Here is a 27,188-nt window from a genome sequence, read left to right on the forward strand (position 1 = left end):
AAAGAAACAAAAACAATTCCCTTTCTGGCCATGATATTTTACAAACCCTGTTTCCATATGAGTTGGGAAATTGTGTTAGATGTAAATATAAACAGAATACAATGATTTGCAAATAATTTTCAACCAATATTCTGTTGAATATGCTACAAAGACAACATATTTGATGCCTCAGACGGCACTGTATCAAAAACCGACATCTATCTCTAAAGGATATCACCACATGGGCTCAGGAACACTTCAGAACACCACTGTCACTAAATACAATTAGTCGCTACATCTGTAAGTGCAAGCTAAAGCTCTACTATACAAAGCGAAAGCCATTTATCAACAACATCCAGAAACGCCGCCGGCTTCTGTGGGCCGGAGATCATCTAAGATGGACTGATGCAAAGTGGAAAAGTGTTCTGTGGTATTAAGAGTCCACATTTCAAATTTGTTTTTGGAAATATTTGACATCGTGTCATCCGGACCTAATGGGGAAGCGAACCATCCAGACTGTTATCCACGCAAAGTTGAAAAGCCAGCATCTGTGATGGTATGGGGGTGCATTAGTGCCCAAGGCATGGGTAACTTACACATCTGTGAAGGCACCATTAATGCTGAAAGGTACATACAGGTTTTGGAACAACATATGCTATCATCTAAGCGCCGTCTATTTCATGGACGCCCCTGCTTATTTCAGCAAGATATGTGGATATCACCACATGGGTTCAGGAACACTTCAGAACACCACTGTCACTGAATACAATTAGTCGCTACATCTGTAAGTGCAAGATAAAGCTCTACTATGCAAAGCAAAAGCCATTTATCAACAACATCCAGAAACGCCGCTGGCTTCTCTGGGCCCGAGATCATCTAAGATGGACTAAGTGTTCTGTGGTATTTAGAGTCCACATTTCAAAATTGTTTATGGAAATATTTGACATTGTGTCATCCGGACCAAAGGGGAAGTGAACCATCCAGACTTATCGACGCAAAGTTCAAAAGCCAGCATGTGTGATGGTATGGAGGTGCATTAGTGCCCAAGGCATGGGTAACTTACACATCTGTGAAGGCACCATTAATGCTGAAAGGTACATACAGGTTTTGGAACAACATATGCTATCATCTAAGCGCCGTTTTTTTCATGGACGCCCCTGCTTATTTCAGCAAGACAATGCCGAGCCAAATTCAGCACGTGTTACAACAGCGTGGCTTTGTACACGGAATACAATGATTTGCAAATCCTTTTCAACCCATATTCAGTTGAATATGCTACAAAGACAACATATTTGATGTTCAAACTGAACATGACCTTCGATCCCTCAGACGGCACTGTATCAAAAACCGACATCAATCTCTAAAGGATATCACCACATGGGCTCAGGAACACTTCAGAAAACCACTGTCACTGAATACAATTAGTCGCTACATCTGTAAGTGCAAGCTAAAGCTCTACTATACAAAGCGAAAGCCATTTATCAACAACATCCAGAAACGCCGCCGGCTTCTCTGGACCGGAGATCATCTAAGATGGACTAAGTGTTCTGTGGTATTTAGAGTCCGCATTTCAAATTTGTTTTTGGAAATATTTGACATCCTGTCATCCGGACTAATGGGGACGTGAACCATCCAGACTGTTATCGACGAAAAGTTGAAAAGCCAGCACGTGTGATGGTATGGGGGTGCATTAGTGCCCAAGGCATTAGTAACTTACTCATCTGTGAAGGCACCATTAATGCTGAAAGGTACATACAGGTTTTGGAACAACATATGCTGCCATCTAAGCGCCGTCTTTTCCATGGACGCCCCTGCTTATTTCAGCAAGACAATGCCGAGCCACATTCAGCATGTGTTACAACAGCGTGGCTTCGTAGAAAAAGAGTGCGGGTACTTTCCTGGCCCGCCTGCAATCCCCATGGAAAATGTGTGGCGCATTATGAAGCGTAAAATACGACAGCGGAGACCCCGGACTGTTGAACGACTGAAGCTCTACATAAAACAAAAAATTAGGAAAGAATTCCACTTTCAAAGCTTCAACAATTAGTTTCCTCAGTTCCCAAACGTTTATTGACTGTTGTTAAAAGAAAAAGTGATGTAACACAGTGGTGAACATGCCCTTTCCCAACTACTTTGGCACGTTTTGCAGCCATGAAGTTGTAAGTTAATTATTATTTTCAAAAAACTATAAAGTTTATGAGTTTGAACATCAAATATGTTGTCTTTGTAGCATATTCAACTGAATATGGGTTGAAAAGGATTTGCAAATCATATTTACATCTAACACAATTTCCCAACTCATATGGAAACGGGGTTTGTACATGGCATGGAAGAGCAAAGCAACAAAAACATTCACTTTCTGGCCATGCTATTTTAGAAATAACATGATAAAACCAAACCATCCATGATGACATTTGACAAACATATGGATGAAACAAGAAAGTCACACTTAAAAGAATCCTGAAAAAAAAACTGAAGTGTTATAATGTTGGCTTGAACAGCAACAATATCCCCAGGCTTAATGAACCCCTGTTAAAAACAAACGTGCTGCCCTTGACTCATTGTGGGAACGGCAGCAAAATAGCAGGCAGTAAATTAGTGAGAACACAAAATAAATGCGTGGCCTGAGAGTTTCTAAAACGGCCCACATAAATGGAGTCGGAAAAAACCGTCTCGGGGGGATAATGTTGCTGTTTATTTACAGCGTAAAAGTTAAACCGCACAGGAAATCAGCACAAAGCTTTTAACGTGCGGGAATTGGTCCGAGCCTAATTTGATATTTACCTTTGCTCCACCTGCAAATGCGGCGTAGGTGATGTAGTAGAATTATAACTTCATTCGCGTTTGCCAAAATTGAAATGCAAATTAGCATTTTGTTTATGGCCCATGTCAAAATTGTCATGCTCCGTTTTTGTTATTTTCTGTTAATTTTGGACTCTTTTAGTTCCTGTTTGACACTTCCTGAGTTTAGTTTGGTTGCCATGGCAGCTTATTGTTTTCACCTGCCTCTGGTGTTCGGGACGCTCACCTGTGTTTAATCAGGGCACTATTTAAGCCTGCTTTTGCCAGTCAGTCGGCCTGGCGTCATTGATCGATTCACGCCGTGTCCAAGTAAGTTCTGTTACCTTGCTAGTTTCATGCCATAGTTTATGCTAAGTGTTTTCTTCATGCTCTTGTACCAAACAGTTCAGGGTGTCCCAAATTACCAGAGAAATGTTAGGTAAGGAGGAGGAGTTTTGTCCCTCCAGAGTTGCCGTAGGGCTGTGACGTAAGAGGTCTATAAAAAGGTGGGTTGTTGAAGAGAGAGAGGTGAGAAGCAGAGAACATTACATATTATTACATACATACACAGAATATGCGAACCCAGGCTACACTCTCGTCACGTCTCTTGTCTTCTAGTCCATGCTAAGTATTTAGCTTCAAGTGCGATCGGCACCTTGTTCCTTCGCCTTGTTGTCCGTTTTTTGTACCTCTTTGACTTTTTGTTCAAGATTAAATCACGTCCCTACCTGCAAGTCCTATCCGGAGTGATCCGTTTGCATCCCGGTGGAACAAACCTCGCAAACTTCCGTCGTGACAGAATGACTGACTGGCAAAAGCAGGCTCAAATAGTGCCTCTGATTAGACACAGGTGAGCGTCCCGAACACCGGAGGCAGGTGAAAACAATAAGCTGACATGGCAACCAAATCAAACCCACTGCTTAATTCCTCTGGGGTTGTGGTTGGCTGAGCAGCGCTTTATAGGGGCAGCCGGCCCCCAGGGCCCCAACTCCCCCCTCCCCTCTGTTGCAAGTTGGTGTGGTTATATGTATCCACTGCTTTCGTCCTCTCCAAGGTTCTCATAGTCATCATTGCCACCGACGTCCCACTGGGTGTGAGTTTTCCTTGGCCTTACGTGGGCCTACCGAGGATGTCGTAGTGGTTTGTGTTGTGGTTTGTGCAGCCCTTTGAGACACTAGTGATTTAGGGCTATATAAGTAAACATTGATTGATGTTTATGTGTGCCATGCTATGTGAGGTTTTTTTCCTCGGACTCAGTCTGGACCCCTCCTGAAGGTCCAGCCTTAGACTGATATTTTTTTTACTCTCCCCCCTTTCCCAATGTCACCTTTTTCTCACCTTTTTTAAGGTGCGCCGTAAGTGGCTGATCCGTATGTCTGCTCTTAGTGGGACTGTGCCGAAAATGGAATTTCAGTTCCTATGAGTCTTGTACATAAAAATAAAGCTGCTGTCTGAGGTGTCAAACAGGAACTGAAAGAGTCCAAAAACTAACAGAAAATAACAAAAAACATGATCCGGACCACGGATCGTGACAGATTTCAAGTGGGCAACACGGTGTCCCAGGGGTTAGTGCTTGTGTCTCGCAATACCAAGGTCCTGGGTTCAATCCTGGGCTCCGGATCTTTCTGTGTGGAGTTTGCATGTTCTCCCCCGTGACTGCGTGGGTTCCTTCCGGGTTCTCCGGCTTCCTCCCACCCCCAAAAACATGCACCTGGGGATAGGCCCCTCCCACTTCCAAAGGCATGCACCTGGGGATAGGCCCCTCCCACCTCCAAAAACATGCACCTGGGGATAGGTTGATTGGCAACACTAAAATGGTCCCGAGTGTGTGAATGTTGTCTGTCTATCCGTGTTGGAACTGCGATGAGGTGGCGACTTGTCCAGGGTGTACGCCGCCTTCCGCCCGATTGTAGCTGAGATAGGCTCCAGCGCCCCCCCAAAGGGAATAAGCCGTAGAAAATGGATGGATGGACATGCATTTTCTACCAGCGCAAGGTTTAATATTAGTCCCTTGACAACTCCAGACACCATAAAACCAATAAAAGCTGGACTCTTGGCGAAGTCTCCATCAAGAGGTCTCGCTCCGAGACCATGGGACGGCCAGCGAGGCCAGACCGGCTGATGGCGGGTTTGTTAATAGGAAAAGAGGGAAGGATTTTTTTTAAAGATTTATGACGCTTGGCTGGGACAAGAGGACCTTTCGCCGCAAGTCTTGGACGGATTTGGACACGCATAGTCCTCCTGTATCAGTCCAACTTCCTCTTTTATCCCAGCTGCAGACATGTGGCTGACGACTGGGAAGTGCTCCCAGGCCGAGGTCTACATACGTTAAAAGAAAAAAAACCTGACCATATTAGGTGTGACGAGTCGGGGTGTAGCGATACTCCGTGGTAGGCATACGTACTTTGGTTTTAGGGTCAGGGATCGGTTCATTTTGGGAGGAAAATGTAAAACAGATAACTGTTGGGCTTTTATGCAAGCAGTTTTACTGACTATTTTAAAAATAAATATGCTAGCAAGGATACCAAGTCATTAATATATACAATTAGCAAGTAAAACAATAAAAAATGCGCGTGACTGGCACTAAACTTTCGTCTTATTTACTTGTCTTTGTTTGTTTACGCATTTTACAAAAAGGCCAGGGTTACCCAAACACTGTTTTAAGCTCCGGCTTCGCTATCCATAAATCCTGCTACCCACAAATTAAAATGCTGTAAGAATAATTATGTATAAATTATCATCATCACTTTATGCTTAAGGGCCGTTGATATAAATTATTGTCAATATTGCTGAAGTGGTATTTTTGTATCTATGCAAGCTGGCCATCCAATAGATTGCCAGTTGTTTTTATCAGTGTTGTGTCTAGACTCGGCCTGCTGACGGCCAAGGCCGAACACCTTTGTGACACAGGCAGAGCAGAGACAAGGTTGAACACCGCCGTGATGCAGACGGAGCAGAGACAAGGCCGAACACCGCCGTGACGCAGGCGGAGCGGAGACAAGGCCGAACACCTTCGTGATGCAGGAAGAGCAGAGACAAGGCCGAACACCGCCGTGACACAGGCAGATCAGAGACAAAGCCGAACACCTTTGTGACACAGGCAGAGCAGAGACAAGGCCGAACACCGCCGTGATGCAGACGGAGCAGAGACAAGGCCGAACACCGCCGTGATGCAGACAGAGCAGAGACAAGGCCGAACACCGCCGTGACACAGGCAGAGCAGAGACAAGGCCGAGCACCGCCGTGATAAAGACGGAGAAGAGACAAGGCCGAACACCGCCGTACACAAGCAGAGCAGAGACAAGGCCGAACACCGACCGCCGTGATGCAGACGGAGCAGAGACAAGGCCGAACACCGCCGTGACACAGACAGAGCGTAGACAAGGCTGAACACCGCTGTGACGAAGACCAAGCAGAGACAAGGCCGAACACCGCCGTGATGCAGACAGAGCGGATACAAGGCCGAACACCGTCGTGATGCAGGCGGAGCAGAGACAAGGCCGAACACCGTCGTGATGCAGGAAGAGCAGAGACAAGGCCGAACACCTTCGTGACACAGGCAGATCAGAGACAAGGCCGAACACCTTTGTGACACAGGCAGAGCAGAGACAAGGCCGAACACCGCCGTGATGCAGACTGAGCAGAGACAAGGCCGAACACTGCCTTGACGCAGACATAGCAGAGACAAGGCGATATGACCTGCGTCACCTATTTTTTATTTATTCTGTAATCATATATCGTGTCTAACTGGAGTTGTCGGGATCACCCACTTCCCTCAGCGACAATGATGTAATAGGGACGTTCCTGATAAACAGAGGAGGCGGGCGGGCTTGATTTTTTAGAACGTAGTTTGGATCTGTAACTGGAATACAGCCCAATCTTAGTCTCCATTCTAATTCATCCCCAAATGTGTTTTATCAGGTTCAGGTCAGGACTCTGTGCAGGCCAGTCAAGCTCATCCACACATCACCAATGCGCTTTTGGAAGAATGGTGGAAAAATTCCTATAAACACACCCTGCAACCTTGTGGACAGCCTTCCCCAGAAGAGTTGAAGCATCATATTGAACCCTTATGGGTTAGGAATGGGATGTCATATGTGAGTCAAGGCAGGTGGCCAAATACTTTTAGCGCATATGTACCGTTACGCCCCTAGACTGTAGAGTTGTGGGGGAGTAAATCTGTCTAGAAAAGAAAAAAGGAGCTAGACTATGCGGCACATTCCGGCTCTAATGGTGACGAATAAACTATACGTGCGGCGTTCTAGGAGCCAAAGTGATCCCTGGTGTGGATCCCCACTTGACAACCTTGTCTTTTTCTTTTTTTTTTTTTTGACGATGAAGCAACATTTTCCGACCCTAGCACCCACTTTGCAAAAAAAAAAAAAAAAAGAAACAAAGAAAGTCGTCTTTTCCAGGTATTGGGAGTCGTACTGGGGAAAGAAGGAAAAGCTTCAGTTTCGCAGGGAGTCCGGGCAGAGCCTGCAGAAGTCGTTAGTGATATAAATCACGGGGCCACTCCAAAAGTGGGCTCAGGATCCGTGGCAGGGAAAGAAAAAAAAAAAAAAAAGGGTTTTGGGGGGGGAAGTTTCCAGCGTGAGCTCAGTTATTTGGTGAAGGACTTGACGGAAAAATGTCAGTTGACAGCAAAGCACGTATTAGAGAATGACACTTTATTTAAAATATCGGCTGTCGTCAAAGAAAGCGATGGCTGGGGTCTAAAATGTGATGTGACCTAGTTTTGACCGACGATTTACAAAGTCCAGAATCAAGGGACACTGTTTTGACACTTTTTTTTTTTGCAGAAAAAAGGACAGTGCCAGGATTAATAGGTAATTAATCACAATGAATCACTTTATAGCTCTTTTAGATTGATACTAACATCCATCCATCCACTTTCTACAGCATTCGGGCGGAAGGCAGTGTACACCCTGTACAAGTCGCCACCTCATCGCAGGGCCAACACAGACAGACAACATTCACACTCACATTCACACACTAGGGCCCCATTTTTTGAGTGTTGCCAATCAACCCATCCCCAGATGGGTTTTAGAGGTGGGAGGAAGCCGGAGTACCCGCAGGGAACCCACGCAGTCACGGGGGAGAACATGCAAAACTCCACACAAAGTGTCAGGTTCAAACACTTGATGACATCTGTTAAATTAGACAAGAAGCAAGGAACCAAGCAGAGACAGAGTTCAATTTAGCTCATGAGGAGAACGCATGGCGCTGAACACTTAGTCACAGTCTCGCCCTACGCTCGGGATTGAACTCAGGACCTTAGTACTGTGAGGCACACGCATTAACCCTTGTTACCACCGCGCCGCCCGAAAACATAATAACATTTAATGCTTATTTAAAGTAGTAAATATTTAGACAGTGTTATTATTTTAAATTTTTCTATATATTTTAACAGAGTAATAGATCATATAATAACTAAGGAATGAATTGAATGATTTATTGCTAGTTTTTTCTTCTCTAAAGACCCTTTTAACAAGCTCACAAGTGTCCATTTTCACTCAGTCGCATTCGTCACCATCCATTACCAAATTTGCCAACCTTCAGAGCTCCGAATTCGGGAGATTTGGGGGATGGGTGGGGCAGGAGTATATTTATAGCTCGAATTCACTGAAATTCAACTATTTCGTATATATATATATATATATATATATATATATATATATATATATATATATATATATATATATATATATATATACGAAATAGTTGAATTTCAGTGTTCATTTATTTACATAAATACACAAATAACAGTCTCTACTCATTGTTGTATTTGAAAGTGCAATCCTTTGCAGCCAGTAGTAGAACCCTAAAAGGAGCATTGGTATGGGCAGCATCCGTTCAATTTAAATTGCAGGAAAGGAGTGAGTTTAGGGTTGAATTGTCCATCCTCGTTCTATCCTCTGACAATATCTTTCTGATCATGCCGAACACCCTCTTTGATGATGCATCGCTGGCAAAGTGCCTTCATCAAATGCACCAGAGTCTGGAATCTCCCATCTCTCCCTTGCATCCCCCTTCCCCGTCCAGCTGTCCTGGATGAAGTGAAATTCTTCTTTCCAATCATTTTGGAACTTGTAAGCGTTCTTCTTCTTACTCGTCGTCGCCATGACTGTCTCTTCTTCGTTCTTCTGCTTTGTCTCTGTTTTGTTTTTTGGTCATTACTACTTGCCGGAGTTTTGAAAAAATGCCTGATGAGAATCCGGGTGTTGTTGTGTGTCAGTGTATTAATGTGCCGGCTCCGAAATAGCTCCGTGCCTGCCTACTTTATGGGTTATAGGTGGATAACGGAAACATATATAATAGTCTCCTTCTTGTTGTGTGTGCAGTTGTGTACTCTCCAAAAGTCGTAAATCGGGAGAAATTCGGGAGAATGGTTCACCTGGGAGATTTTCGGCAGAGGCACTGAAATTCGGGAGTCTCACAGAAAATTCGAGAAGTTTGTCCTGGATGAACTGTAATTCTTGTTTCCAATCATTTTGGAACTCGTCGTCGCCATGACTGTCTCTTCTTCGTTCTTCTGCTTCGTCTCTGTTTTGTTTTTTGGTCATTACTACTTGCCGTAGTTTTGAAGTAATGCCTGATCGGAATCCGGTTGTTGTGTGTCAGTGTATTAGCTTGCCGGCTCAGATATAGCTTTGTGCCTGCCTACTTTATGGGTTATAGATGGATAACGGAGACATGTATAATAGTTTCCTTCTTGTTGTGTGTGCAGTTGTGTACTCTCCAAAAGTCGTAAATCGGGAGAAATTCGGGAGAATGGTTCACCTGGGAGATTTTCGGCAGAGGCACTGAAATTCGGGAGTCTCACAGAAAATTCAAGAAGTTTGTCCTGGATGAACTGTAATTCTTGTTTCCAATAATTTTGGAACTTGCAAGCGTACTTCTTCTTCTTCTTACTCGTCGTCGCCATGACTGTCTCTTCTTCGTTCCTCTGCTTCGTGTCTGTTATGCATTTTGGTCATTACTACTTGCCGTAGTTTTGAAGCAATGCCTAATGAAAATCCGGATGTTGTTGTGTGTCAGTGTATTAACGTGCCGGCTCAGAAATAGCTCCGTGCCTGCCTACTTTATGGGTTATAGATGGATAACGGAGACATATATAATAGTTTCCTTCTTGTTGTGCGTGCAGTTGTGTACTCTCCAAAAGTCGTAAATCGGGAGAAATTAGGGAGAATGGTTCATCTGGGAGATTTTCGGCAGAGGCACAGAAATTCGGGAGTCTCACAGAAAATTCGAGAAGTTTGTCCTGGATGAACTGTAATTCTTGTTTCCAATCATTTTGGAACTCGTCGTCGCCATGAATGTCTCTTCTTCGTTCTTCTGCTTCGTCTGTTTAGTTTTTTGGTCATTACTACTTGCCGTAGTTTTGAAAAAAATGCCTGATGAGAATCCGGATGTTGTTGTGTGTCAGTGTATTAACGAGCCGGCTCAGATATAGCTTTGTGCCTGCCTATTTTGTGGGCTATAGATGGATAACGGAGACATATATAATAGTTTCCTTCTTGTTGTGCGTGCAGTTGTGTACTCTCCAAAAGTCGTAAATCGGGAGAAATTAGGGAGATTTTCGGCAGAGGCACTAAAATTCGTGAGTACGCCGGAAAATTCGTGAGAGTTGGCAAGTATGTCCGTTACTACTACTCCTCCTCCGAAGACACAAAATCACATGCTTGCATCTCTTTCTGCCTCCAGTAGCTTTTTATAGGACAAAGAAACTAAAGTGGAAACTGTCTATCATTATTTTAAATATAGTGGAAAAGTACTATAAAAAGGTTTTGTAACTCAATTCAAATTTCCAGGTCTATGCACAAATCTCTCCCCTGTACTGACCTCTTCCTCAGGTTCCTGGGCCTGGGGGGTGTCCTGGTGGTTGGGGGTTTCACAGTCCGGACTGTAGTGTTCACAGTAGTCGTAGGCGGCCCTTGGGTCGGCCACAATCAACAGCTGCTGGATGTCACCCTGCACGGGGGACGAGACAAGGAGCACGTCAGGAAGTTGTACAATCGGACACTTGGAAAGCCTAAGAGATAAAACGTGAAGGCGAACACGGAACAGAACAACAAACCAAGCTAGTGTCATACGGTATAGTTCTATACACGTTTTTGGCCGGGCTACTCAGTACAATATGGCTCTGTCGACAATATCAACTATTTGCCATCGGAGCTGCTTGTGTAACCCTGGTGCATTGTCTGCTCTCATTTTCTCGCACATTTCACTACTCTGATGTTCTGTGTACCTACACTCTGTCTGCTGTGTGTTTGTGTTTGTGTGTGTACTGGCAATGCTAACTTAATGGGGACATGGCTCTGTTTACACAGTCACCTTTAGGGGACTTCGGACGGTATGGGGACCAAAAAAAAACGTAATGGCGAACATGGAACAGAACAACAAACCAAGCTAGTGTCATATGGTATAGTTCTATATACGTTTCTGGCCGGGCTACTCAGTGCAATATGGCTCGGTCGACAATATCAACTATTTGCCATCGGATCTGCTTGTGTAGCCCTTGTGCGTTGTCTGCTCTCATTTTCTCGCACATTTCACCACTCTGATGTTCTGTGTACCTACACTCTGTCTGCTGTGTGTGTGTGTGTGTGTGTGTTGGTGTTTGTGTGTGTACTGGCAATGCTAACTTAATGGGGACATCGCTCTGTTTACACAGTCACCTTTAGGGGACTTCGGACGGTATGGGGACCCAAAAAAAAAAGCAGGTCCCCTAAAGGGAAACCTTTTTAAATTATAGTCAGATCCATTCAGATGATACCTAAGAGATTTTTAAGCTTTGGCCCGTAAAACATGTTTATTGGTTGGATTGAGTTTGAGACATTTGCTTTCCTTTTTTTGTTTTTTTTTAATGGTCCTCAGTAGTCACGAACAAATTTGTGTGAATTTTGCATAATTCACAGAAATTTGTACGTGACTACTGGTATATCATCCAAAAGTGTTACGTCTGCGGGGACGCATAGCTGCGCTGGTGGCGTTCCTTCCAAGTCAGAAGACAAGCAGGAGTAGTGTGCAGGTAAGATTTAAGTTTTTAATACATTAAAGGCAGGACAAGAATACAAAACTGCGGACGTTAGCAAACGTGAAGCTTAACAAAAACGTGGAAAACTAGACTGTACAATGAGGAGGAAAACCGGGAGAACGTAACTGTCGGCTATCACAAACATTGACCCGGCAACTATTGCTGGGTGACAGGAAACTATAAAGGGGAGTGATTAACCAGAACACCTGGTGGGAACACTAATTGCAAAATTAAGACAGGTGAGGAGAATTAGTGCCCATGGAAACCGACAGTAAACAGAGAGAGGGTGCACCCAGGATACAGACTAACAAAGAAAAACTACTAAACGTAAATCATGCCATGACTCGGGTAACGGATCATGACACAAAAGCGCAGATTCCGACCATTAACGGGCCGCATGTGGGCCCCGGGGCAATAATTGGCCCAGGTTTGGCACTATGGTGTGCCTACCAGCACTTGCTTTTCTCTCAGGGTGTGCTCCCCTAGACTTTTGTCTTCCCGGACTAACCCACAAGGCAGCGGGGCTTTAATATTGTACAAACCCCGTTTCCATATGAGTTGGGAAATTGTGTTTGATGTAAATATAAACAGAATACAATGATTTGCGAATCATTTTCAACCCATATTCAGTTGAATATGCTACAAAGACAACATATTTGATGTTCAAACTGATAAACATTTTTTTTTTTTGCAAATAATCATTAACTTTGGAATTTGATGCCAGCAACACGTGACAAAGAAGTTGGAGAAGGTGGAAATAAATACTGATAAAGTTGAGGAATGCTCATCAAACACTTATTTGGAACATCCCACAGGTGTGCAGGCTAATTGGGAACAGGTGGGTGCCATGATTGGGTATAAAAACAGCTTCCCCAAAAAATGCTCAGTCTTTCACAAGAAAGGATGGGGCGAGGTACACCCCTTTGTCCACAACTGCGTGAGCAAATAGTCAAACAGTTTAAGAACAACCTTTCTCAAAGTGCAATTGCAAGAAATTTAGGGATTTCGACATCTACGCTCCATAATATCATTAATAGCTTCAGAGAATCTGGAGAAATCACTCCACGTAAGCGGCATGGCCGGAAACCAACATTGAATGACCGTGACCTTCGATCCCTCAGACGGCACTGTATCAAAAACCGACACCAGTCTCTAAAGGATATCACCACATGGGCTCAGGAACACTTCAGAAAACCACTGTCACTAAATACAGTTCGTCGCTACATCTGTAAGTGCAAGTTAAAGCTCTACTATGCAAAGCGAAAGCCATTTATCAACAACATCCAGAAGCACCGCCGGCTTCTGTGGGCCCGAGATCATCTAAGATGCACTGAAGCAAAGTGGAAAAGTGTTCTGTGGTCTGACAAGTCCACATTTCAAATTGTTTTTGGAAATATCCGACATCGTGTCATCCGGACCAAAGGGGAAGCGAACCATCCAGACTGTTATCCACGCAAAGTTCAAAAGCCAGCATCTGTGATGGTATGGGGGTGCATTAGTGCCCAAGGCATGGGTAACTTACACATCTGTGAAGGCACCATTAATGCTGAAAGGTACATACAGGTTTTGGAACAACATATGCTGCCATCTAAGCGCGCGTCTTTTTCATGGACGCCCCTGCTTATTTCAGCAAGACAATGCCAAGCCATGTGTTTCAACAGCGTATTAAAAGAGTGTGGGTACTTTCCTGGCCTGCCTGCAGTCCAGACCTGTCCCCCATGGAAAATGTGTGGCGCATTATGAAGCGTAAAATACGACAGCGGACTGTTGAAGGACTGAAGCTCTACATAAAACAAGAACGGGAAAGAATTCCACTTTCAAAGCTTCGACAATTAGTTTCCTCAGTTCCCAAACGTTTATTGAGTGTTGTTAAAAGGAAAGGTGATGTAACACAGTGGTGAACATGCCCTTTCCCAACTACTTTGGCACATTTTGCAGCCATGAAATTCTAAGTTAATGATTATTTGCAAACAAAAAAATTAAGTTTATGAGTTTGAACATCAAAAATGTTGTCTTTGTAACATATTCAACTGAATATGGGTTGAAAAAGATTTGCAAATTATTGTATTCCGTTTATATTCACATCTAACACAATTTCCCGGGGTTTGTACAACTGTAGAGCGTGTGTGCAAAAAGTGAATAGTTGGAGACACTCATGGACAAACACAGCTCGTTAGCATTAAAACTAGAGAAATACAAATTGACGTCTTCCCTTGAACCGTCTGAATTCCAGCGTCAAGGCTAACACATTTCCAATTAGAGGTTGTAACACTCGCCTGAAAATGGGTGAAAATCTAACAAAATGGGACAAATGAAGGCTTCAAAAGAGACGGAACAATGCCCAAAAACTGCCGTTTAATTGACGACAGTAGTCCCACTGGTGAATGACGCCATTGTTGGACATTATTTACATATGATGAAGTCCAGCTCACCAAGCGTGCATCCACATGCTTCTCAGTCTTTGCCTGCAACTCTGTTTTGACGCAAAAGGGAAAAAGTGATGATGTCACCCCCGACCCGTCCGTGACACCAATCGGGGCCCAGATGCTCACACTGCAGCTATTTTATTTTTGGTTTTCTTGTGCGGCCACGTTTGTACCGGGCAAGAGAAGAGGTGGGAGGGAGTAGATTGCGCGGATGGAATTTCGGAAGTGTACAAGGACAACAATTAACTCAAAGGCAGTGATGGTGTGACGGGGCGATGAGAGTTTATGTTTAATAATCTCCACATTTCTTAGAAATGTGTGACCTGCGTTATTTGAATTCAAACAGCTGTGTGCTCACAAACGGAAAAAAATCTGGATTGAATTTACGTCCACAGGAAATAAGACGTACACATGCATGTATAGAGGCGGAGCCGGCGAACGAGCACGCTGGAGCCCTGCCCAAGATGGCGGAGAATGCGGCTGAGACGCCGCAATCTAATTCGGCACAAAATTAACATTTGTCCTTACGCTGCATAAAAAGGGGAGAAGGAGGAAAGATCAGGGCAGAAGGAGTTGGAGAGCCTAAAACGATGGAGGATGAGCGGCAGCAGCGAAAGCAAAGAGCAGACAAGAACGACGACGGCGGATGAAAAGCGATCCAAACCGGCAAAATAAATCTTATTGCAAAATAAACCGGAGTCAAACCTGCTCAAGCGATCATGTCCTTTCTGAGGCGACAGGGAAAGTTGTTCACAATGCACAATACTGTTAACCAAACAATTATATTTTAAGTGTAATATTCATTGATTTGATTATATATTAAATGTACATGTGTGGAGGCGTGGCCTGCGGACCTGCAGAGAGACGGGGTGCAGCGGGGCCGGCTCCGCTGTCACTTTTAGTCTGGACTGGACTTTCCCTATTATGTTAGATCCACTATGGACTGGACTCTCACTATTATGTTAGATCCACTATGGACTGGACTCTCACTATTATGTTATATCCACTATGGAATGGACTCTCACTATTATGTTAGATATACCATTGAATGGACTCTCACACTATTATGTTAGACCCACTATGGACTGGACTCTCACTATTATGTTAGATCCACTATGGAATTGACTCTCACTATTATGTTAGATATACTATTGAATGGACTCTCAAACTATTATGTTAGACCCACTATGGACAGGACTCTCACACTATTATGTTAGATCCACTACGGACTGGACTCTCACACTATTATGTTAGACCCACTATGGACAGGACTCTCACACTATTATGTTAAATCCACTATGGACTGGACTCTCACACTATTATGTTAGATCCACTACGGACTGGACTCTCACACCATTATGTTAGATCCACTTTGGACTGGACTCTCACTATTATGTTAGATCCACTATGGACTGGACTCTCACTATTATGTTATATCCACTATGGAATGGACTCTCACTATTATGTTAGATATACCATTGAATGGACTCTCACACTATTATGTTAGATCCACTACGGACTGGACTCTCACACTATTATGTTAGACCCACTATGGACTGGACTCTCACTATTATGTTAGATCCACTATGGAATTGACTCTCACTATTATGTTAGATCCACTATGGACTGGACTCTCACTATTATGTTAGATCCACTATAGACTGGACTCTCACAATATTATGCTAGATCCACTATGGACTGGACTCTCACAATATTATGCTAGATCCACTATGGACTGGACTCTCACACTATTATGATAGATCCACTACGGACTGGACTGTCACACTATTATGATAGATCCACTACGGACTGGACTGTCACACTATTATCACTAGGTCACTAGGTCTACTATGGACTGGACTCTCACTATTATGTTAGATCCACTATGGCCACGGGGAAGACCCAGGACACGTTGGGTAGACCGGCTAGCCTGGGAACGCCTCGGGATCCCTTGGGAAAAGCAGGGGAGAGGGAAGTCTGGGCTTCCCTGCAAAACTCACTCCTGTCACTTTTAGTCTGGACTGGACTTTCACTATTATGTTAGATCCACTATGGACTGGACCCTCACTATTATGTTAGATCCACTATGGACTGGACTCTCACTATTATGTTAGATCCACTATGGAATGGACTCTCACTATTATGTTAGATATACTATTGAATGGACTCTCACACTATTATGTTAGATCCACTACGGACTGGACTCTCACACTATTATGTTAGGTCTACTATGGACTGGACTCTCACTATTATGTTGGACCCACTATGGACTGGACTCTATTATGTTAGATCCACTATGGACTGGACTCTCACTATTATGTTAGATCCACTATGGCCACGGGGAGAGGGAAGTCTGGGCTTCCCTGCAAAACTCACTCCTATCACTTTTAGTCTGGTTACGCCAATAAGTCCTCTTAGGCTACAGAACCTTGTAAAAAAAAAATTGAAAATAAAGTTCCCTGAGGTGGAACATTACACATTTTGAGTAGTTCAGTATGTGTATTATCAGATTTAGAGACAAGAATTTAGATTTATTTTGAGAGTTACAACAAGAAAGCTTTGGTGGAATGGTCTTGGTAGAGAAAATACGCACCTAAAAATCAGACCGAAAGGATTTTGTCCGAGTCCTAAATCAGCAAACATCAAAGGATGGCTTTTAAAGCGTAACTTTGAAAGAAAATGTTGAGTTATTATCGGGAGATGTGCATGTTATCTGTCTACCAGCTGTGGATACTCAAGCACATGCTCATCATCATTCACTCCAACTCTTCCTCTGCTTCCGAGCGTCGACACCTGCTTCTGCCATCGCAACCACGGTCGTCTTCACAGAAAGACAGGAAGCAAGGTGCAATCTATCGGCACATTGTTTCTTTCCAGCTGCTTACCATTTGACGTTTTTAAAAAGTGTACTGATCCGAAAACGCAATCAGTCCTTAAGGTAAAAGAGGTATCCATCCATCCATCTTATTCCGCTTATCCAAGGTCCAAAGCCCAGATTTCCTTCTCCCCCACAGCCATTCGTCCAGCTTTTCCCGAGAGATCCCGAGGCGTCCCCGGTCCAGCCGGGAGACATAGTGTTCCCAATATGTCCTTGGTTTTCCCCGTAGCCTCCTACCAGTCGGACGTGGACTACACACCTCCCTAGGGAGGCGTTCAAGGCATCCTGACCAGATGTTTTCTATGTTAAAGATTCCAGTTGGTACAAAATGCGGCTGCTGATTGTATTGTACCATATGTCCCGGCAAGAAATCTGCGTTCAAAAGGACTCCGGCTTATTAGTGATTCCTAGAGCCCAAAAAAAGTCTGCGGGCTACAGAGCGTTTTCTATTGGGGCTCCAGTACTCTGGAATGCCCTGCCGGTAACAGTTCGAGATGCTACCTCAGTAGAAGCATTTAAGTCTCACCTTAAAACTCATTTGTATACTCTAGCTTTTAAATAGACTCCCTTTTTAGACCAGTTGATCTGCCGTCTCTTTTCTGCTCTGCCCCCCTCTCCTTCGTGGAGGGTAGGGGGCAAGTTCGGTGGCCACAGATGAAGTGCTGGCTGTCCAAAGTCAGGAACCAGGGTGGACCACTTGTCTGTGCATCGGTTGGGGACATCTCTGCGCTGCTGACCTGTCTCCGCTCAGTTTGGTCTCCTGCTGGCCCCACTATGGACTGGACTTTCACTATTATGTTGGATCCACTATGGACTGGACTCACTATTATGGTAGATCCACTATGGACTGGGCTCTCAAAATATTATGTTAGATCCACTATGGACTGGATTCTCACTATTATGTTAGATCCGCTATGGACTGGGCTCTCGAAATATTATGTTAGATCCACTATGGACTGGACTCTCACACTATTATGTTAGATCCACTATGGACTGGACTCTCACACTATTATGTTAGGTCCACTATGGACTGGACTCTCACACTATTATGTTAGGTCCACTATGGACTGGACTCTCACTATTATGTTAGATCCACTACGGACTGGACTCTCACACTATTATCCTAGATCCTCTATGGACTGGACTCTCACACTATTATGTTAGATCCACTATGGAATGGACTCTCACTATTATGTTAGATATACTATTGAATGGACTCTCACACCTTTACTAGATCCACTATGGACTGGACTCTCACAATATTATGTTAGATCCACTATGGACTGGACTCACACTATTATGTTAAATCCACTATGGACTGGACTCTCACACTATTATGTTAAATCCACTATGGACTGGACTCTCACACTATTATGTTAAATCCACTATTGACTGGACTCTCACACTATTATGTTAGATCCACTATGGACTGGACTCTCACAATAATATGTTAGATCCACTATGGACTGAACTCTCACACTATTATGTCAGAGCTACTTTGGACTGGACGCTCACACTACTATGTCAGATCCACTATGGACTGGACTCTCACGCTATTATGTTAGATCCACTATGGACTGGACTCTCACACTATCATGTTAGATCCACTATGGACTGGACTCTCATTATTATGGTAGATCTAATATGGACTGGACTCTCACACTATAATGTTAAATCCACTGTGGACTGGACTCTCAAACTATTATGTTAGATCCACAATGGACTGGACTCTCACACTATTATGTTAGATCCACTATGGACTGGACTCTCACAATATTATGTTACATCCACTATGGACTGGACTCTCACACTATTATGTTAGATCCACTATGGACTGGACTCTCACACTATTATGTTAGATCCACTATGGACTGGACTCTCACACTATCATGTTAGATCCACTATGGACTGGACTCTCACGCTATTATGTTAGATCCACTATGGACTGGACTCTCACACTATTATGTTAGATCCACTATGGACTGGACTCTCACACTATTATGTTAGATCCACTATGGACTGGACTCTCACACTATTATGTTAGATCCACTTTGGACCGGACTCTCACACTATTATGTTAGATCCACTATGGACTGGACTCTCACACTATTATGTTAGATCCACTTTGGACTGGACTCTCATACTATTATGTTAGATCCACTATGGACTGGACTCTCACACTATTATGTTAGATCCACTATGGACTGGACTCTCACACTATTATGTTAGATCCACTATGGACTGGACTCTCACACTATTATGTTAGATCCACTCGACGTCCATTGCACCGGTCGCCCAGGGGTTGGGGGTCCCCACATATGCGGTCCCCTCCAAGGTTTATCATTGTCCCATTGGGTTGAGTTTTTCCTTGCCCTTAAGTGTGGGATCAGAGCAGAGGATGTCATTGTGGCTTGTGCAGCCCTTTGAGACACTTGCAATTTAGGGCTATATAAGTAAACATTGATTGATTGGTGTTTTACGGGGGGGCTTTATGCCCCCTGGTAGGGTCTCCCGAGACAAACTGGTCCTATGTGAGGGATCAGACAAAGAACAACTCTAAGATTTATTATGAAGAATAAAGATCAAGGACTTGGATTTCCCTTGCTGGGACGCGGGTAACCAGGGCCCCCCCTCTGGAGTTAGGCATGTTTGTCCCCTTGGGTCCCCCCCCCCCATCCAATGGGCCCACCACCCATAGCAGGGGCCATAAAGGTCGGGTGCATAGTGAGCTGGGCAGCAGCCGAAGGCAAGGCACTAGGCGGTCCGATCCTCGACTACATCCATTCGTTTTCTACCGCTTGGGGTCGCCGGGGGTGGTGGAGCCTGTCTCAGCTGAATTTGGGCGGTAGGCGGGGAACACCCTGGACAAGTCGCCACCTCATCGCAGATAGACAGACAACATTCACACACTAGGGGCCAATTTAGTGTTGCCAATCAACCTATCCCCAGGTGCAAGCAAATTCTGCAAAATCTTTTGAAAGTAGTTTTACCTACAAACCCCGTTTCCATATGAGTTGGGGAATTTGTGTTAAAAGGTAAATAAAAACAGAATACAATGATTTGCAGGACAGGACGGAGAAGCCGGCGGCGTTTCTGGATGTTGTTGATAAATGGCATTCACTTTGCGCAGTAAAGCTTTAACTTGCACCTACAGATGTAGCGACGAACTGTATTTAGTGACAGTGGTTTTCTGAAGTGTTACCGAGCCTATGCGGTGATATCCTTTAGAGATTGATGTCAGTGCCGTCTGCGGGATCGAACGTTGCGGTCATTCAATGTTGGTTTCCGACCATGCCGCTTATGTGGAGTGATTTTATGGAGCGCGGATGTTGAAATCCCTAAATTTCTTGCAATTGCACTTTGAGAAACGTTGCTCTTAAACTGTTTGACTATTTGCTCACGCAGTTGTGGACAAAGGGGTGTACCTCGCCCCATCCTTTCTTGTGAAAGACTGAGCATTTTTTTGGGGAAGCTGTTTTTATACCCAATCATGGCACCCACCTGTTCCCAATTAGCCTGCACACCTGTGGGATGTTCCACATAAGTGTTTGATGAGCATTCCTCAACTTTTATCAGTATGTATCGCCGCCTTTCCCAACTTCTTTGTCACGTGTTGCTGGCATCAAATTCTAAAGTTAATGATTATCAGTTTGAACATCAAATATGTTGTCTTTGTAGCATATTCAACTGAATATGGGTTGAAAAGGATTCGCAAATCATTGTATTCTGTTTATATTTACATCTAACTCATATGGAAACGGGGTTTGTAAACAAGGGGTTAAACCCGAGGGGTATACAAGCACACAAAAAGCCAAACGTGTCTTTATAAGGAGTGTTGAAACCAGATAACACAGCCTTATTCCCCCCCCCCCCTCCCAACTCATAATTACCTTAATTACAATCTCAGATGACTGCGGCTTTCACTCCGGCATTCTTTCCGAACTCCGTTTTTTTTATTGCCTCAGTTAACCGTGCTATATTTCCTTATCCCGGCTCCACGTGTCAGAATGCAAGAAGATGAAGAAGATGACATCTGTGGAAAAAAAGTCAACTCTGACCTCAGGACTCGCAGGCTGCTTCACTTTCATCCCGCATTCATAATTCACACTTCAAAGTGTAGTCTGCTGGAGCGCCTCGACACAAACTTTACAGTAGAAAACTATTAAGTCGCCGCCATTAACCTTCGTCTTGTGTTAGTTTTAGTTGTAGTTTTTAAATGCATAAAAACACCACATACATTTATTTTGTTTGCATCAAAGCTTTTTGACTTTGTCAGGAACCTCTTTGTCAACAAAATAATACATTTGAATTTTTTTCACCAAATTACAAAATGCTCTGGTAGAAATTATGCCCTTGGTGTTGTTAGGGTCGGTTTCGACCCGGTTATAAAAATAAGATGATAAAGCAATGATAAGAGCCAAAACTGAACACACTGACGGCCAGCTCCTCTCACAATCATGTGAGCTTTAGTGGATTCTCATTTTACCTTGTTATCCTGTACAAAAACAAACAAAAGACGGACACTAAAAGTGTCACTTTTTGCCACTCTGATTTTGTTTTTTTATTAGTTTTGGAACTAGTAATCTATTTCTCTTGGTTTCATTTGCTTGATTGGTTGTTGTTTGTTTGATGTTGGATTTCTGTTGCTGAAAAAAAATAATTTTTAGCCTTTTTCTTGAAGTAAATACATATGGGTCCAAATTGACCCGTAACACCATGGATGTTACTATAGTTAAAATTCTTCAAATGGAAAAAATAAATAAAACACATTTATTTAAGAGATGTGTTCTAATACCCCTTAGTAATAGTTAGGTAACACAACAACCTTTTTTTTATCTGTTGCTGAAAAAAATACTTTTTAGCCTTTTTCTTGAATTAAACATATATGGGTCGAAATTGACCCGTAACACCATAGATGTTACTATAGTTAAAATTCTTCAAATGAAAAAAATAAATAAAACACATTTAAGAGATGTGTTCTAATACCCCTTAGTAATAGTTAGGTAACACAACAACCCTTTTTTTTATCTGTTGCTGAAAAAAATACTTTTCAGCCTTTTTCTTGAAGTAAATATATATGGGTCGAAATTGACCCGTAACACCATGGATGTTACTATAGTTAAAATTCTTCAAATGAAAAAAATAAATAAAACACGATTATTTAAGAGATGTGTTCTAATACCCCTTAGTAATAGTTAGGTAACACAACAACCTTTTTTCTATATGTTGCTGAAAAAAATGCTTTTTAGCCTTTTTCTTGAAGTAAATATATATGGGTCGAAATTGACCCGTAACACCATAGATGTTACTGTAGTTAAAATTCTTAAAATGAAAAAAATAAATAAAACACGTTCATTTAAGAGATGTGTTCTAATACCCCTTTGTAATAGTTAGGTAACACAACAACCTTTTTTTTACCTGTTGCTGAAAAAAAATACTTTTTAGCCTTTTTCTTGAAGTAAATATATATGGGTCGAAATTGACCCGTAACACCATAGATGTTACTGTAGTTAAAATTCTTAAAATGAAAAAAATAAATAAAACACATTTATTTAAGAGATGTGCTCTAATACCCCTTAGTAATAGTCAGGTAACACAACAACCTTTTTTTTTTTATGTATATGATTCTTTTGAGGTTCGTTTTACCATTTTTAAAAATTGAAATCGAGGGGTATACTGACAAAAAAAAAGGCCCAATGGCACAAACCAAAAATATTAAAACCAATATTTTCAAGGATAAGGAGGCCTAACGAGGTAACCAAGAGATGAGAAACAAATTGGATGATAGATAGTTGTTTTAGTGTATTTTACAGTTATGGGTCAAAACCGACCCGTTAACATAAGGGATGGTAACAGAAAGCTAACATAAGAGGAAGGTTAAAGCATTTCCAGAGTTGTGTGTGCTAACAAAGTGAATATTGCTCCGGTCTATAAACGTCTCACTTTAAAAGCGTACTAAAGACAAATTAAACAGCGGGCGAAAATGTCGGTTTTTAAAACCCTCTTAAAAAAACATGAATCATGCCTATTAAATGCTTGAAAACGTTATTTAAGGATTCGAGGAATGCCAGCTAATTTAAAACAAAGAGGTTTTGCAGCTTTTGTCACATTTTTCAAAGCAAAACATATAACATTTAATACTTTTTAGTACAAACGGAATACAATGATTTGCAGATCCTTTTCAACCTATATTCAGTTGAATATGCTACAAAGACAACATATTTGATGTTCAAACTCGTAAACTTTATTTTTTTTTTTTGCAAATTAAAAATTACCGTATTTCTTTGAATATAGTATGCGCCTGCTTTGAATTACTGCCGGGTCAAACTCGCTTTGCAAAATAATTAGCACATGCTTAGTAATACCACCGGGTCAAACTCGTCACGTCACAAGTGACAGTCATCATTTTCAAAAAGGGAGGAGGCCGATTTCAATACCGGTAATTTGAAAATCGCATAAAGGGAAGAAGATTAAGAGCTTTTCAGTAGGATTTAAGGTCCAAGCTATTGAATATGCTAAAAAGAACAGTAAGTAGCGAGGTTTTATTGATATACCGTAGCTGCGTGTGTCAAAAATGAGTCATTAAATGCCTCCCGCCTCCTGGTGGTAGAGGGCGCTAGTGATCCTTCTTGCGACTACTCGGCTGCAGAAGAAGTGACGAGTGACGTGCACGACGGACCTTTTAGGATCGTAATACTACTACTTCTATGCTGGCTATGTAAACAACCGGGCTGAAATAAAGCATGTTCCAGTCCTAAATACCCGGTGTTTTATTTATACAATAACACCACATGGTGGCAGCGGTGGGATAAATAGATCACCCACGGAGCAGAACGGGAGGGGGAGTTGTTCGAGGATAATTCTGCCTCGCCTGCACGTGAGGAGCCGAGCTAACTGATAGCTGCGGTCTGATAGCAGTTTTCTAAACTAAAGTTTGTCAGGAACCGATATTTCAACAAAACGAAACATTTTTTTTGGTTTTTCACTAAATTACAAAATGCTCCGGTCGAAATTATGACCTTGGTGTTGTTAGTGTCAGTTTTGACCCAGTTATTAAAAATAAGATGATCAAACAATAATTAGAGCCGAAACTGAACAGCGAGCTCCTCTCCCAATCCTGACAAAATTTAGGGGATTCTCATTTTACTTTGTTATCCAGTACAACAACAAACAAAGAACGGCAATTCTAAAAAAAGGTGAGGTCAATTCAGTCTAAAATTATTAACGTGAAAAAATAAATAAAACAAATTTATTTAAGAGATGTGTTCTAACACCCCTCAGTAACAGTCAGGTAACACAACAACATTTTGTTTATTTATATGATTAATTTGACCATGTTTTAAATTGAAATCGAGGGGCAAAAAAAGCCCACACCAAAAATATTAAAACCAATATTTTCATGGATAAGGAGGCCTAACAAGGTAACCGAGAGACGAGAAACAAATTGGATGATAGATACAGGTGGGTGCCATGATTGGGTATAAAAACAGCTTCCCCAAAAAATGCTCAGTCTTTCACAAGAAAGGATGGGGCGAGGTACACCCCTTTGTCCACAACTGCGTGAGCAAATAGTCAAACAGTTTAAGAACAACGTTTCTCAAAGTACAATTGCAAGAAATTTAGGGATTTCAACATCTACGCTCCATAATATCATCAAAAGGCTCAGAGAATCTGGAGAAATCACTTCACATAAACGGCATGGCCGGAAACCAACATTGAATGACCGTGACCTTCCATTAATCTCTAAAAGGATATCACCACATGGGCTCAGGAAAACTTCATAAAACCACTGTTATTAAATATAGTTCGTCGCTACATCTGTAAGTGCAAGTTAAAGCTCTACTATGCGAAGCCAAAGCCATTCATCAACAACATCCAGAATCGCCGCCGGCTTCTATGAGCCCGAAATCATCTAAAATGGACTGATGCAAAGTGGAAAAGTGTTCTGTGGTCTGACGAGTCCACATTTCAAATAGTTTTTGGAAATATTTGACATCGCGTCATCCGGACCAAAGGGGAAGCGAACCATCCAGACTGTTATCGACGCAAAGTTCAAAAGCCAGCATCTGTGATGGTATGGGGGGTGTATTAGTGCCCAAGGCATGGGTAACTTAAACATCTGTGAAGGCACCATTAATACTGAAAGATACATACAGGTTTTGGAACAACATTTAAGCGCCGTCTTTTTCATGGACGCCCCTCCTTATTTCAGCAAGACAATGCCAAGCCACAATCACTTTCCTGGCCCTGTCTCCCATCGGCGCATTATGAAGCGTAAAATACGACAGCGCAGACCCCGGACTGTTTGAACGACTGAAGCTCTACATAAAACAAGAATGGGAAAGAATTCCACTTTCAAAAGCTTCAACAATTAGTTTCCTCAGTTCCCAAACGTTTATTGAGTGTTGTTAAAAGAAAAAGGTGATGTAACACAGTGGTGAACATGCCCTTTCCCAACTACTTTGGCACGTGTTTGCAAAAAAAATAAAGTTTGAGTTTGAACATCAAATATCTTGTCTTTGTAGTGCATTCAACTGAATATGGGTTGAAAAGGATTATTGTATTCTGTTTATATTTACATCTAGCACAATTTCCCAACTCATATGGAAACGGGGTTTGTACTTTTCTAAATAATTCGTCTCCTCCATCCAGGCTCGACTATTGCGACACACTTCTTGCCGGGATCGCCAGCAAGAACTTTCAGAAGCTTCAATACATACAGAATAGTGCTGCTAGAATCCTGATGAGAAAGCGGAAATACGACCGGCAAATCCCTTCACTGGCTTCCTGTTCCACTCAGGATTGAATACAAAGTCTCCCTGCTAACCCACCAGAAATACCCCTCATCTACCCCAAAGAACGACTCACCCCCAAAACCCCCCGCACGACACCTCATCATCTTGTCCGGTGACGATTTAAGTAGCTCCCCAACGTTCCACGGCGGGAAAAAAAGCAGCCAGACGCAGGAAGGAAGCAACAATCTTCGTCGTACCTCAAAGACTTGGTCATCCAGGATTCTGGTGCCGAAGACGGCGATGCCCTCTGTGTTGATGGCGGCCTGCTGGCCTCGGCCCAGAGGCTTGGTGACCTTCCTCTTGCAGTCCACGATCATGGTGACGCTCTTCTTCTCCACGCTGATAGCGACACGATGCCACCTGACCGACAACATTGACAACAATTGATGACAAGTATATAACGAAAAAAATACAAAAAATATCATGGTAGTATCGATTAGATACGCTACTGTACTTGGTATCATTACCATGGATGTTAGGTGTAGATCCACCCATACTTTTCAGAAGCCGGTATAGTACCGAATATGATTCATTAGTATCGCAGTACTATACTAATATCGATATTCCATACAACCCTGATACAGTTCCATATTTGCAATACAAGGCATTGGGAACTTTGCACACCAAAATATCAGAGGTTGACGTCAGAATAACTGTATCTACGTTATCACATAACTTTGTGTTTCCAGCTTATCTTGCCGATTGTATTTTACCATATGTCCCGGCAAGAAATCTGCGTTCAAAAGACTCTGGTTTATTAGGGATTCCTAGAGCCCAAAAAAAGTCTGCGGGCTATAGAGCGTTTTCCGTTCGGGCTCCAGTACTCTGGAATGCCCTCCCAGTAACAGTTCGAGATGCTACCTCAGTAGAAGCATTTAAAACTCATCTGTATACTCTAGCCTTTAAATAGACCTTTTTAGACCAGTTGATCTGCCGCTTCTTTTCTTTTTTCTCCTATGTCCGGTCCGATGACCATGGATGAAGTACTGGCTGTCCAGAGTCGAGACCCAGGATGGACCGCTCGCCTGTGTATCGGTTGGGGACATCTCTACGCTGCTGATCCGCCTCCGCTTGAGATGGTTTCCTGTGGACGGGACTCTCGCTGCTGTCTCGGATCCGCTTTGAACTGAACTCTCGCGGCTGTGTTGGAGCCACTATGGATTGAACTTTCACAGTATCATGTTAGACCCGCTTGACATCCATTGCTTTCGGTCCCCTAGAGGGGGAGGGGGGTTGCCCACATCTGAGGTCCTCTCCAAGGTTTCTCATAGTCAGCATTGTCACTGGCG

At 42.9% G+C, this 27,188-nt stretch overlaps 1 protein-coding gene across 2 annotated transcripts in view; it reads right to left on the reverse strand.

Moving 5' to 3' along the window:
• LOC133568031 (collagen alpha-1(XI) chain-like) overlaps window positions 1-27,188 on the reverse strand; it is an 82,393-nt gene that overhangs the window by 17,993 nt on the left and 37,212 nt on the right. For both annotated transcript variants that reach the window (XM_061919725.1, XM_061919724.1), the window contains exons 4-5: window positions 26,097-26,259; window positions 10,606-10,734 (exon numbers count right to left, since the gene is read on the reverse strand). In XM_061919725.1, coding sequence (XP_061775709.1) covers window positions 10,606-10,734; window positions 26,097-26,259 — 292 coding nt within the window. The remainder of the gene's footprint in view (window positions 1-10,605; window positions 10,735-26,096; window positions 26,260-27,188) is intronic.

The sequence above is a fragment of the Nerophis ophidion genome, linkage group LG14, assembly GCF_033978795.1.
Source record: "Nerophis ophidion isolate RoL-2023_Sa linkage group LG14, RoL_Noph_v1.0, whole genome shotgun sequence".
NCBI lineage: Eukaryota > Metazoa > Chordata > Actinopteri > Syngnathiformes > Syngnathidae > Nerophis > Nerophis ophidion.